The following is a 14,808-nucleotide window of genomic DNA, read 5'->3' as shown; positions in this document are numbered from 1 at the left end:
AGGAACTCCTCACAGTTGTTCTTTCTTACTTAACATTTTTGCACAAGTACCAGTTCAATAAGCAGGAACCAATAACCTCATCTGCAGGTGACAATCCCAATACATCAGAAGAAGGCAACTTAACATTTTTGAACAGCCAAGTCAAAATTTGTAACCCATACTTGCCGTAAATTGCAAAATCCCATTTCAGTCCTCACAATTACTATCTTGTTTCTGATTCAAAGTTCTAAAGACCTGGTTTGCATACACCTCTGCTAGGCAAACGGTGTCCTTTGCCTTCTCTATCAGTTAATTCTCCACGGAGTCTACAACTATCTGTAATAAACAGGTCAGATTATATATATATATATGTGTGTGTGTATATATATATATATATATATTCCTATACTTGTTCACCACTACATTCTTTGTCAGTCTTCTATTTGGGTTCCAAATCCCAGGAACACAGTCACTCCTCCCTGGTTATGCTGGGCCACCCTGACTCCCCCTTTTTAGCCAAATCTTAAGCAGGATAAGCAACACACATTTGTATTACCAAAGCTTTTTGTTACCTTCAAATTTCATCAACCAAGGTAACTGCTGATCAACAGTTGGTAAATTTTTATAAAACTTTGAGTCATTTTGCTGGGGCTGACTAAGCAGAAGTATTATATTAAGATATAAACATTAAGATGAGATACAGAAGTTTTAAAACTATTGTAAATTTGGCTGCTATTTAATTGTTCTTGCCAAGATTCTTCAGTGAGTTTAACAAGAAATATATTTTTCATTGGACAGGCAAGTTGAAAAATAAGAAAAAGTATTAAAAATGCTTTGTCTAAATCAAGAAAGTCAATTGTGACATCTGAGGCAATTGACTTGCCATAAAAATTGAATTTCAGTAGCTCAGTGATACAAAAAGGTCATAAAATCTATACAACCATTATGTGCACCTAGACACCACCAAAAATGAGTGCCATGAGGTGGGAGACATCTCAATGCCATCATTAACAGTCCTAAAAGATGCTTAAAATGATCATATTTGAAAATTTTAAGACGGGATGTTTGGTGCTTGGGCTGCAGACTGACAGGCACCCAAATCCGTAATTTCTCTGCCAGACAGGCTGTATCTCTCCTATCTCTCAGGAGCACATACTTCTCCCTCCTTCTTGCTCACTGAACCCTTCACTGACCCACAAAACCTTACTAAAGTGGTAGAAAAATATTTGGCCAAACAACCTGTGGTCTGAGCAAGCTAAAGCTCAGGGATGTGTCAGACAGCTGCTGAGGCCAAAACCAGGCAAGCAACAAGAATACACAGACACAAACTGAGAGGGAGAGGCAGAGGTGAGGTGTAAGGGATTTGGGATTTCCCCCTTTCAGTGGTGGAGCTTCTGCATTTAGCTTACCATTTCACAAGGAACTGCAGTTTTGACAGGTTGGAGAAATAACATTATGGTTCCTGTAAGAAAAAAACAAATGTTATTGCATCACTGATCACCAGATGACCATACAGAACTGTTTTCCAGCAAGCTGAAAAAGACAAAAAAAGGCATGAATACATCTCTGATCTAAGCATCCCCAGAAGATTGACTGCATCACTATGCACCAAATTGATGCTCATTATGCTAAAATAACTCCAGCCCCTTGTGGTAGATTGTTGAGCTGATTATCATAAAATAAAGAATCAAGTATGACTAGGCACATTATCTAGCAAGCAAATTACACCTGTTGAAATAATTTAAGTTGATGATTCAAGTATTGGAGACAACAGAATATCACTAGAATCTAAATTTCATGCCAAGTAAAGTTAAAACAAGAGAAAATTTCAAATTGGTCTGAATTCTTAGGATACAAGTTACACAAGCCAGTGCCTCAGCTTTGCTCAACACAACCAACCTATGGTTTTACAGGAGCTTTTGTATATGTGCTGCATGCAGCTAAGACATAAAAGCAGCATAGAAGTTTTTCACTCCATGGCTACACAAGCACTGTGAGCAAAGCCGCATGTCATGGCAAGCAGGAAAACTTCAAGTATTTCAACAGGCTGCAGACCAAAGTAATTTCAAAACATCTTAGGAAGGCTTGAAAACCTTCCCTGACCTTAAAGGCCATCTCATAGTGAACACTGGCAATAGTCAAAAATGAACAGAAAACATGAAAAGCCCCATGTTGTCTCAGTAAATTGACGAATTCTGGAGCTCACTCCACTGGGCATCTCTCACTTCTAATGGAGGCCTACATCATCTTGGATGGCCAGAAACTATGAAATGGATGTCTCAAGGCGAGGTAGCAGCAATCTTGCCAAACACACAAACATTTGAGCTTGTCTATTCCCTCCCTATCCTATTATAAAGAATATGAGAATTTCTCAGGATTCAGGAGCAGATATCGGGCAAATAGCTTATACTAACAAACCTTAGCATTGGGACAAGCAAGGAGAGTTTATGCATCAAGACTGCCCATAGAGAGGGTGGCAAAAGCCAGTTCACCCTTTGGGAAATTAAAGCATTGTTGCTGGAATGGCAGAAGCATTCCAACTTTGAAGAGATGTGAAAACATAAAATAATACTGTTATTATTCCTCTTACCATTCTGCCCAACTTGTCAAGCTGGCTCCACAGCCACTGTGCCCTACTTAACACAGGAAAGGTATGAGCCCAAATAATGTAATTTTGTAAAAAAGCATTGAAACAACAATCCTGCAGGTTCAGGTACACAACGACCACAATGGCCACAGAAGGACTAACAAACAGATAAATGGCATGTTGCAAGGATGGCAAAACCTTAATTCTGTGAACTGAATGCCAGAAGCTGCTGCCCTGGCAAGAATTACATGGCAACACTGCTAAAACCCATAGGCAAAATCAAACTGCCACAATGAAGCACAGAAATTGCTGCAAACAAATGCTGCAAACTGAATGTAGTGAATAAATATATATACACACCCATATGGTTGATACCAGTGTGAAAAATCATCCCAATTTATCACTAAAGAAACTACAGAAACTACATTCAGTCTTTCAGTGCTAGCTCACTGTCATAGACTATAGAATAAGCACTTAAGAGCTATCTAGCAACAGCAGTAAAATTCAGTAAAAATAGCATGATGACCTATACTTTTTGTCTGTTTGGTCATGCCAATCAGTGTGTCTGAACAACCAAATGCTCATGACAAATTTCTCACAAGTATTCGCTAAATTCCACCCACACTATTTGAAGAAATGTTTTATACATAAAATATCACGAAAGCAATTTCATAAGTAGCAGACATAAAAAAGATCTAAATTCTAGACACAAACTACTCTAAATCACTAAGCACCTTGATTTGCCAACTCTTGTTTATGAAATAGTTCAGTTTTAGAAATTCAACTGTAATCTGATGAACTCAGTCTCTGAAAACACAAGAGCCAGCCAACTTGATGAATACAAGCCAGATTTAATGAAAAGAATCAGAGTAGATTGCTTGCAGATGTCATGTCTAATTCCCCAACAGACATTAAGGAACACAGAAACATAGAAATAATCCTATGGGAAAAAAAATTACTAAATTTAGGGAGAAACAGAGGCTTAGACATGCTTCAAGGTTGAAGAAAAGACTATTTTACTTGCAACCTTGAAAAAAGTAGATAATTTGAACCAAATATAGTTGAATTCAAGTTTTTTTAAGTCTTCTTAAGTCTTCAGATTTTCCAGCATAAGGAAAAATAGTGTGTCAGGCACAGGAGTAAGGGAGAAAGCTACTTGGCTCATACTCCATGTCAGAGCTCAACAAACACTGCCTATACTTGTCTTCTGGCTATTTTTGTGCCTGAATGTGTAGTTCTGCTTGATTAGAGGCTGTGAAACCTGAGAGGATTGCTTCACTTTCCTTCATGGTATGATGTATTCTCATCGTTGCAGTATACTGTATACACTACTAGTCCCAGCCCAGATTCTGCTGACTGCAGATGTGGAACCATCTGCTTTAAAGGGACAGGGCCTTGAGATGAGAATTTCTCTTGTCTGGGGAAATGTGGAAGAACTCTATGTAACGTATATATTTTAAAATCACATCTTTGTGAATTGCTAGCAGGATTCCCACTCAGCCCAGCTGTTTTATGTTAGTTGGAGATCCCAGCCCTCCTGCTTTTGAACAGCAAAACTTCTCACTTCATTAGCTAGTGTATAGTTCTGCATAAAGTCTTTCTCTCCTTTAAGACATCAGTTCGTAACAGATTTACTTGCTCATTTTTGGGCTGGAATTTTCAGGACACAGGTTATGCTTTTGTTACTGGAAACCAGTGAGACAACATTTTGTTACCCTCAAATCAAAATTAGCTCCCTATAGCAAACACTACAGTGACCACTAACTAGTATTTCTTATGTAAAACCTAAACAATATTGTTTTATATTGGTGTAGTGCCATACGTGCAACATATGAAATATGTCCATTCACCCTCCAAGTTCTTACAGTATACAATAGTACAGAAAACAGCAAACTGTGATATATTATCCCATTTCAGATTTCATTTCCTTATTTATTGAATCATCTTCAACTGAAATCTAGTGCTAAATCAGACTCCACAGTACAATATGTGAAAGGTAATACTGAAAAAACCTCCTGCTAAAAAAATAAATTTACGCCAACAGTAAAAGATCAAAAGCATTTACGTAATTAGAAATTATTGAGAGTACGTATGAAACAAACTCTGTATTGTGCTTTTAATTAAAAATATTACCCTGTAAATTGAAACTGAAGGCTTAAAAACAGTAATCAAAACTAAAAGAATTACTGAAGTATCTTTGTGTAAGTTGGAATTTCTGAGTGAATTTATAAATAAATGGGAAATTCTACTGCAAAGAAATGAAAAAAGGCAAAAGGCATCTAGATTAAAAAGTTGCTAAGCAGATGCATTATTTTTATAAGAGAATGAAAAGGCTCAATTTCAAATGAAGAGCTCTCCCCAGCATATTGCCACAGAGCAGACTAATAGCCATCTGTAAGAAATTACTCTTAATGGGGGAAAGATAGGGAATACCTTTGGCAATTTTGTGACCATCTCCCTGCAAAAAGGTGCTTCCTCACAACAGCAGAAGGGAGAAAAACAACAACAAAATGCTCTCCTTGCCCTATGTTTTTCTTTTAAAGTCAACAGTAAAGCCTTTTTGACTGCTAAATCCAGCACTGCAGCTCAGTATGACAGTTGTGGAAAGGTCTAGAGGCAAGATATGGGACATTGCAACTGTAAGACCAGTTTCAGCTAGTTTTAGACTCTAGAAAATTGAAGGATTTATTTTCTGTGGGCACCCCAAGATATAACTTGTGGTTTCACTTGTTTCAGACTCGAAACTGAAAATAGGAAGCTTTACCTGGCTGAAGAGACTGCTGAGGTGACAGCTCAGAAAGCCACTGGTACATAGGTAACAAAAATCCCACATGCTGCTAACACAAAACAGCTTTAAAGCAAGTTGTCCCCATGTATTTGACATTTCTTTCGGAGTGGGAGCAAATGCTCACTGGATGTGAACATCTGAACATTCCACTGTGCCCTGGCCTGAGATCACCTTGACCAGCAAAGACACAATGAAAGTTGGCATTAAGTACCTGGCAACTGGATTTGTCTGGATTCTCCTTATGTGATCGCCCATGGGTCACGCACATGGTCATGTTGAGAGAGGCAGGTTTTGCAGCACTGCTTCTTAATAGGCTGGTTTCAGTAGCTGCTGCTCATATTCTTTCCCCTCTACCAGCAGCAGACATAACCAGTGTGTGCTGGAAGACACTGGGCTGACTGCACTAAAGAGTTAATTGCTAGTACAACTGAACTCCAAAAACATACTGAGATACAGTGAAATACTAGAACTTCAAATGGATCACATCCGACAACACTGAAGACTCGCTTGTAAAACAGAAGAAATAAATCCGTACTCAAGAACATTGAAAATACAACAGGCTTTCTGGAAGCTTCATGGTTGGATTTCCTTCCCTACTGATTATAAATGGCAGCTGACACTTACAGTTATTTTTGAGAAGCATTCTTATTACCTTTGACAGGTCAGCCAACAGAGGGAATGTGGGACAAGTTGTGACTCTTAGACAATGATGGCTTAAAAAAACCCCACAACTCCCAACATAAAGTATCAATATGAAAATTATAATCTGCATGGTTATTCAAAATGTACTAAAATTTCAACTCAAACACAATATATATAACACCTTTAATCAAGAGATTGCTTTAAAAGAGGGCAAACACTTTGCTTAAGGTTTTTAACCTTTTGCATGCCAAGAGTCAGCATTATTCTGACATCATATAATCCACTTGTAAACTGGCAACTTTCTTGCTTTTCTGGCAGTTCTTTCCTGAATGAACATGTAGCCAACAGCAGATGAGACATAATTTATGCTCAATAATTCTACATGTGCACCATTTTCCGCTTTAACTTTTGAAAAACAGAGATAAATGACCATGGGTATTCACGTACCCTTTATTTGCTTTCAGTGTAACATTCCATGCTAATTGCAGATGTAATATTCATGAGTGTAAATATAAGAATTAACAACTCTGGGATGGTTTTCTTCCCTTTTTACACTTGAATATTTTGGCTTACAAAATTAACAGCATACAGTAAATATTCTTCCCATACTTTGTACAAAGTACATGATTTTGATATACAAGGATCCTGTTTTTATTATAGTGACAATATACAACCACATCTATTTACAATGAAAAAAGTACATAAACCACATTTTAAACATTCTGCTACTGGCAGCCACTATTGTTTAGGAGGTAGCTTTAATTAACAAAATGAACTGAAGCCACATTTCCCATCATGGGTTCTATCAAATAACTTAAAATACAAAGATAAAAATTCATTGTATGAACAGTATATACAGTTTAATTCTCAAACCAGCAATCTAGCTTTAGATCTCAACAAGAATTTCTCCAGAGTAACTGGGATAGCAGTGGATTTACTCTTGATCTAGTATTGCCCAAAAACCTTACATAATTACTTAATCATGCATTAATAACTTTGAAATATGATCAATACAAACTAAATACAAAAACTGGATCACTAGTTGTACTTGAATCATTTGGGTCTCGGAACTTTAATGGTTTAAAAAGATTGCACTGATTTATGTGAAAAATCAGTGACTTTGCACAGTGTACTTCACTGTCAGTAAAGTAATTGGGAAAACGCTTTCTTTTTTACTGCCAAATTGCCTTGCATTTTGCCTCTATTTCCTAAAACCTCAGTCTATGCATAGGTATTACTGGAGTGCTGTAACATTCAACAGGCTGCAGAATATTAGCCAGTCTTATTGCAAAGAAATGAGCTGTGTACAGTGACAGCACTGCTAACACCCCGCTACATTGACATTCCTTCCAATGGTATGACTTGACTGCATAATACTGAAGAAATTTGCTGTGGTTCACCTGAAGTAATGCGTCATCACTGGAAAAATGTGTTAAACCCTATTAATCTTGACAGCTGTTAATATTCTTACTTCGATAAATATGCAGAATATTGTGGATTACAAGTACTTTACTGCAACGAACTTTTTTTTTTTAATTGAACATTGGCTAAAATACAAAACAAACACAGTATTCCGATATTGCTGTCACAGTTACATATGGGAGAATTAATCCCTTTTTTGGCCCTGCAATAAAATGCATCCTGAGATTCAATGCTGAATATACTATACAAAGCTAGCAATAGATCTTTTTTCTTAATTATAGAAAAGTCACATTTAAAAATAATTTCTATAATATTAAGCAGCTGTCCTTTATATTGTGCTTTCATGATGTTCGGCCCCCCCCCGGAATCAACAGAACTTACCACCAGCAGAAGCAAAGTACAACTGCAGTATTATGTGGAAACACACCATTAGCATGTAAAACTGTATATGAGAAACCCCTATTGTGTGAAAAGAGTAAAAATATTGGGTAACAATTTTGGTTTACCAATTATTTACAGTCAGGGCAATTAATTGATTTAATTTTTAAAAAAATGTATGGCTCAAGAAATTACTGCCCACTTCCCTTCTTTACAAATGACACTAAATAATGATTAGAAAAGTGCTTCCTGCTTGAAAGGTCAAAACAGGCAACAGTCTGTGAAGCATTATACCACTTTATTGGAACAGCTGATGGCAGAAAGCCTTTTCAGTCTTTAATTCTTGGTATGTTGTAGGCATAACGAACCAAGGGGAACCCTCTGCTTTGGTAGAAACATGCACGGCCACAGGCCTGCACTTGGTCCGAGCTGTCTGACACAAAGGAGTCGTCCTCGTCCGCATAGTCAGAGTGGGCTGACTGGGTGCCACAGTCCGACCAGTAGCCATCTGGCCTTTGGCAAGGCACCACGGCCAGTGCAGGGCAGCTGTGGGATTTTATTAAATGTTTACAGGGCATGGGCTTGGATAAAAGGAGAGATTCACAACATTCACACAGAGCAACGTTACCCTGCAAGTGGGTGTAAACGCCACAGTCATAGTAAAAATCCTGCGTCACGCAGCCCCCTTGAGCATTGACAGCAACTGCTATTGCTCCATTCTTCCTGGTCAGATGGCGCCTGAGCAACTTCCAGTCTTCCTTGAACTTTGGGTTGAAGAATACATACAGGACTGGATTCAGGCAAGCAGGCAATGGGAAAAATATCAAAGTAACAGACTTCATGATTTCAGGGCTGATAGAAATTGCAGTGATCAACGGTGCAAATGAGAAAAATGCAACAGGGCAGAAAAAGATGCAGTTCGTGAAGATTAGCCAAGCAACATGCTTAATTGTGCTGGACTGGGAGTTTTCGGAGAGATCCTCTTTTTCCAAGTTGCAATAGAGTTTAGTGTAGATAACAGCCATTAGCAAAAATGCTAATGAATTCAGGAGCACTAAAGTTACTGTGAAACTTAACAAAGGTGTTTCTCCAGTGGGGAAGGGCAAGCAAAGGGGTGACGCCGAGTACTCTGCTTTATAAAAAAGTGGTAAGCATCCTGCTACCAGAGCACACAGGAAAGCAAGAAATGCTGCAATTTGAAATTGTTTTTGGTGATTGCTTTTCCCCTTTTTAATAAACTCCTTTGCAGAGAAGCTCCGTTCAACAGCTGCCAACATCAGGAAAAAAATGGCACTTTCTGACGAAAAAACTGCAAGAAACCCAGCAATTCTGCAACCACTGCCAGTCTCCCACCATATGCCAAATTCAGCAAATCTCCCCCAAGATACAGCATCCAAGAAAGTTAAAATACCAGTATAGACTCCCATAAATAAGTTAGATATAGAAATCAGGCTTATAAACAGTTTGGAAGATGACAATGTAGTACAGGAGGCAAATATTGTTAACATGACAAGCAGGTTGAAGAACAAAGCAACCAAAAAAATAAACCAGACAGTAAGCCGAATCATCCAGCTGCCCAATAAATATTCACAAGGCTTAAAAGCACCTAGAAGAAAACAAAAAACAAACAGAAGGACAACCAATTTAGGAAAAAATTCTGCCTTAATAAGCAAGATTTTGAAAAGGTCTTAAAAGCGTACTCCTCATTAATTCATGAATAGAATACACAGCTAAACTGCTAAATAGGGAAGCTGAAAGTAAACTATTCTGTTGAAGCTATTTACTAATTAATTATGCCTGAAATAATAATTACTGCAGTGAATGGTCACTTGGGAACATTTTGTATAAACAAGCTAGCTAAACAAACTTAATTACCTTTTAGCTATTCAAAATAGCTTTTATTAGTGCCACCTAAATACTTTTTTATTTTATGTGGATTTCATACTTCATAAAAAAGGTTGACAAAAAATATAAAAGTAAATGTTCACAATCCCCTTGTAAGGGAAAAGAATTTATTAGAAGGAACATATTCTCTCAAAAAATTATTCACAAACATGCCTTCTGGAGTAACTTTTGGTCACAAGGAAATGTGTAGAACAGCAGACAAATTCAATTTAATCAGCTTTAATAGGGACAGTAATTTACCACAAGCCTTGTCCCCCACTCTCGCCACTGAAAGGCACTGTGAGCTTGAAAAGTCATATGAGAAAATGGTATTTTTCTTCTTCTTCTGCCACTTAAAACAGCTTACATAATAAAAACATCCAACAAGCAAAATAATAGGAGGCAAGACAATGAAAAAAGGTCACTACTATTGCTTACCCTTCTAATCCTCCTAATTGCTATTTATTCCATAGGGAAATCCTACTGATTTTAAGCAACAATTAGAAGAATTTAACCTCTCCTATATCCTCATTAGGCACTGCTAATTGTCCGAAGCACAATAGCTTGGGATCCCTCCCTGCAGTTGGGGACCACTCAGGGAGCTGAATAAAAGTGCCAAACTGCAAAGGCTGGAGCTTCTCAGCTGGATTCAGCTTGGGACCCTGGCTCTGTGCAGCACATGCCTTTCCTTTAGGCAGGGGAAAGGTAAGGACAATCCATCCCTACCATGGCAGGAACAGAACTGCCAAGAATGATTAAAATGTCAGTGCAAAAATCTCCCAAGGCCTAAAGCAACTTCCAGAAATTAATGAACTGATGAGCAAAAAAAAAAAAAAAAAAAAAAAAAATTTTTTTTGGTTGTTTAAGTGATCAAGCTTCATGTATGGGCACAAAATAATGGAGCCCACTGGATTATCAGAAAATCAGGAGTAAAACCCCTTTTTAGCAGGTATTCCCAAGTAAAACATCAATGACAGAATAATTAATTTTAAAATACATTCATATGACACAATACCTGCTAAGCTGATCTACTTAAAAATAAAAACAACTTCCTACTTACAAAATTTTAAAATGTCAATTCTCTGCTTCCAAAAATCAATTTGAAGCCATTTTTCCAGTAGCTGTACTTTAGACAAATAAAAGCCACCACCCTTTCCTGTCTGTCTTTCTCCCAAAGTCTAGCTATCCTTTGAGTTACAAGTTACCCTCCTCTCTCACGGATATTCCCAGCCCATGCTAGGAGGGGGCAAAAATTCATGCTCAGAAGGATGTTTCAGTGAACTTGAGCTACTTGAGCACCACTGTTCAGCAATCCATTCTTTAGGAAAAGTGCAAGTGGATCTACAGGCTGAGCAATGATTCGGAACTTGCATGACAGGTGGAGTATCTTATGACTAAATGGCAGCATGGCATAGAGACTTGTTAGTATGAGAGGGACTAGTGAAAAACAAGGCAAATTGTGAACTTGTAGAGCAAGCTCTTTATTTTCTCTTTCCTACTACAGCATTTCTGGCATGGACAAAAAGAAAGAGCTAAAGACTTTACAAGTTTAACCCATGTAACACACCATCTCAATTCTCATTCTGTAAACAGGAGATCAAAAGCAAATAAGCACCATTAACAAATTAACTTTCAGATGATGTACAATTACACTAATAATATATTTGATGTTCTGACTACAGGGTTTTTTTGGCTGTGATCAAGAAATCCTTGTGATAGTCTGGATATTAAAGCCAGAGCTAGCTCAAAAGATAAACAGATTTTCATAACATAAAATAGTAGTTAGGAAAAGAGAAAGAAATAAGACTTGGAAAACTCCTGCTCATCCAGAAGTAACTTTATTGGAAGCATACTGTTCCCCCCATCTATATGTTCCTGTTTATGCAGACAAAAGGGTGCAAGATGTATGGAAGGAATCCTTTGTCTGTGGCAAAGGCAAGAAAGTAAGAGGCACCACAGCAAGTCCTTCAGGAGCTGAATGGAATGGTGTACGGAAATTTGCAGTTTGAGTAAGAGAAGCAGAAGGGCAGAAACAAAGCTGCCTAGAATGAAAATATCCATTGCAAGATCAAAGACTTTTACCACTCCTGGACTGTTCAAGCCTGAATTGGACTAAATCTGGTATGCCAATAAGACTAACCACTCCACAAGTGTCTTTAGCAGTTTAAGATGCTACTGCCGACTGCAGGTACTTGTAATAGCGCTCTGCTCACAGTTAACGTGGCTATAGTAGGGCTGGGGAACAGATCATGTGAGTGTTCTTTATCCTCTCTCCTGGAAAGACATCAAGCTTCATTAAAACCACCAATGATAGATAGCAGTTTGAGTTAAGCTATTACAGCACAGGCTGAACTCTCACTGAAACAGATGAGCATTCATACAGTCTGCTCCACAGACATCTCCTTGGCAAAAATAAAGCAGAATTTGGGGGCAGTGCATTAAACACAGCAGACTCCAAATATTAGCATTACAGTCATGATTATTCTGCTTTTGGAAAGAAATTTCTGTATTTTTCCTAGCACAGTTCTCCAGTAAAGTGCTATGTGTCTAAAGCTAAGTCAAATCTTTGTGATTGCTCATCCAAAACAACACTGACATCAAATCAAGTTGTGCCCAAAGCACTGTAGAATTTAATCTTCTGTGTACAGAATGACTACCAGGAATGAAAGATGTAATTCTGCACTCAACTCTTTGCCTAACACCACACATGAAGTTCAGTGTGGCTAAAGCACATTATAAGATTTACCTGTTGCTGGTGTACAGTGAGTAATAGTCTGTCCCAATTCATCATTTTTCACGTTTCTTGGAGTATCTGCATCAGCTGTAGAAGTGAAAAACATGTCAATTGTAGGAAGAAAAATACGTGAAATGGCAGTGAAGCTGCCTAGGATGAAGTAGCTCACCAACACCTGAACCTTTTGACAAGTGAAGTTGTTCTGGTTTACCACATGAGGTCAGATGGTCAGTGCAGAAATTGCTGCTCACAAGGCTTTGTAACAAAGCAACATCTTTGATCACTGGGGAAAGATCTATGGAGCCTGAAGCAGACAGTGGAAAGACAAGTCCTGTCTGAATAGACAGGTTGAAACACTGAGAACAGTAAAACCACGACAGAAGCAATACTTGCAGTTTGATTTTTTTTTTAATTACCTTTTTTTCAGACAGGCAAGTCTTACAGTGTGCAACATATCTTTCACATGTTTAGAAGGAACACTGCACTGCTGATTTGTAAGGAATCGCTACGCACTTTCAGAGACTGCTTTTGTATCCCTATAAAGACTTACATTTTTCATTCCCTTATTCAAAGGCAACATACACTGTTATTCTAGTCTGGTACAAAACAATACTACTGGTTGAGTATGATGAAACATTTACCCTTCTCATGATCCATCAAGGCACCTTGATCTTGGTGACTGGAATCTTCAGCATTAGAATTTAGATAAGAATCACAACCCCAAAATGCACAGCACTGATAAGCATATGGCACAGAGAGTGACCTGAAATACAGGCAGAACAAGGAAGACCATTAAACTTTGTAACCAAAGTTAAGATTACCACCTATTAAAAATACTTAAGTAGCACACTTCAGTGCTAAGCTCAAGTCTTTTTCTCACTGTCACTGATAAAAACTATTTAAAATTGGATCAGGTATAACCATTTCTAATGAACTCTTGCCCTGAGATAAAGGACAGGTGATGTATACAAGTGAGAAGCACAAAGATGATATGATATTTAGCTCTCTACTATACTTACTACTCCGTATACAAACCAAATTCTGATCAGGGTTTGTGGCATTGCTGTAGAAATTTAACTGAAAACTAATTAAGTAAGCTAATTAAAGAGTAACAGTTTTGTAAGAATGTTAATTCCCAGATGACCAAAACCTTGTGCTACATCTTTCCTTCTCACTCTTCATTCTGTGATACCAAAATAAGATTTTTATTTTTTGCATGTTTGGCAGAAATGGTACATACTATTATTCTGGCAGAGAAGAAGTACATGTTCACACAGAGTTCTAAAAATCCACATAAACAATGAGGTAATAGCAGACCAGAATCTAATTTTTTTCACTCAAGACTACAATATCAACTATCCTGAATTCTCTATATTTAGGAGGAATATCAGACTGCTTCTTCTTAAAGTGCAGAAAAATCATTGTAAAATGGAAAACAGTTCATCACTGTCTGACCCATCTCCCACAAACATCAATTACAGGTTTCCATTTGAATGATTATTTTTATTCTTATCATTTGCCTCCAAGAATATATACATAAAGCATGGTGATTATGTAATCAGACACCTGCCTGTCTGCTTCTGTTTTCCACATTGTGAAAGACAGACGTGCTCAGTTCAGTAACAAATGGAAATCCACCCAAAGCAGTACTCTCAAGTTGGATGATATCTTGCCTGAGAAGTGGTAGAGGAAAAATATAAAAGATCCCAAAAAAATTATCTGCAAATGGCTTCTATACCGTAACAGTCAGATGCCCTTTATATAGACCAACACTGAGATTATACAGGACTCAGCAAAGGGCCTGATTATTTGTCATGAGTACTACCTACACTGGCTTCATTTATTATCACATTGCTTGGTACTGCAAGCACTCTGTGGTGTTATTTACCAACATACCGGAGCTTTGCAAAGTTCTTTGCTGCCAGGGCTTCTTTCAACTCAGAATTGCCTGTGAGTTTAAGCTGGTTCAGTCCATTCAATCCTTCAACTGGAACTGAAGTGAGCTCATTGAAACTTAGGTCTCTGGAATGTGAATAATTAAGACCATGTTAAAAAGTAAGTCAGAAGATCCTCTGGCACACATTTCATTAAAGTAGGGAAAGACTTTAACTCTCATATGAGGCTGTGGTCTGGAAATGCCTGTCAGTGCAGCAGGCACTCTAAAGAAGTGTGTCTTGCATATATTCAGCTAGCAAGAGCCTTCCTGATTCACAGATATTAAACAAATTATGAACACATCACTTTTAAGCTAAAAATATTTATTATCTCAACAGTTTAATGACAGAGAGAGGAGGTGACTACACAGAACAGCCTACTTACAGGTTAAGAAGCGCTTCAACAGTGATGAAAGCTCCCTTATGGATCTGATGGATCTGATTTCTACTGAGGTCCCTG

The 14,808-nt window shown here is 37.8% G+C and overlaps 1 protein-coding gene across 3 annotated transcripts in view; it reads right to left on the bottom strand.

The window, feature by feature from the left end:
- Positions 1 to 6,430: 6,430 nt before the first annotated feature.
- Positions 6,431 to 14,808, bottom strand: part of LGR4 (leucine rich repeat containing G protein-coupled receptor 4) — a 75,333-nt gene continuing 66,955 nt past the window's right edge. For all 3 annotated transcript variants that reach the window (XM_042035672.1, XM_042035673.1, XM_042035675.1), the window contains 5 exons: positions 14,734 to 14,805; positions 14,311 to 14,436; positions 13,056 to 13,177; positions 12,427 to 12,501; positions 6,431 to 9,402 (listed from right to left, as the gene is read on the bottom strand). In XM_042035672.1, coding sequence (XP_041891606.1) covers positions 8,126 to 9,402; positions 12,427 to 12,501; positions 13,056 to 13,177; positions 14,311 to 14,436; positions 14,734 to 14,805 — 1,672 coding nt within the window. In that variant the 3' untranslated portion in view covers positions 6,431 to 8,125. The remainder of the gene's footprint in view (positions 9,403 to 12,426; positions 12,502 to 13,055; positions 13,178 to 14,310; positions 14,437 to 14,733; positions 14,806 to 14,808) is intronic.

This window comes from Corvus kubaryi, unplaced genomic scaffold, assembly GCF_017639235.1.
Source record: "Corvus kubaryi isolate FWS band 111438036 unplaced genomic scaffold, C.kubaryi_AGA036_p1.0 37384, whole genome shotgun sequence".
Taxonomy (NCBI): Eukaryota; Metazoa; Chordata; class Aves; order Passeriformes; family Corvidae; genus Corvus; species Corvus kubaryi.
Note: the sequence above shows the minus strand (reverse complement) of the source record. Positions and strands in the feature narration are given on the sequence as shown.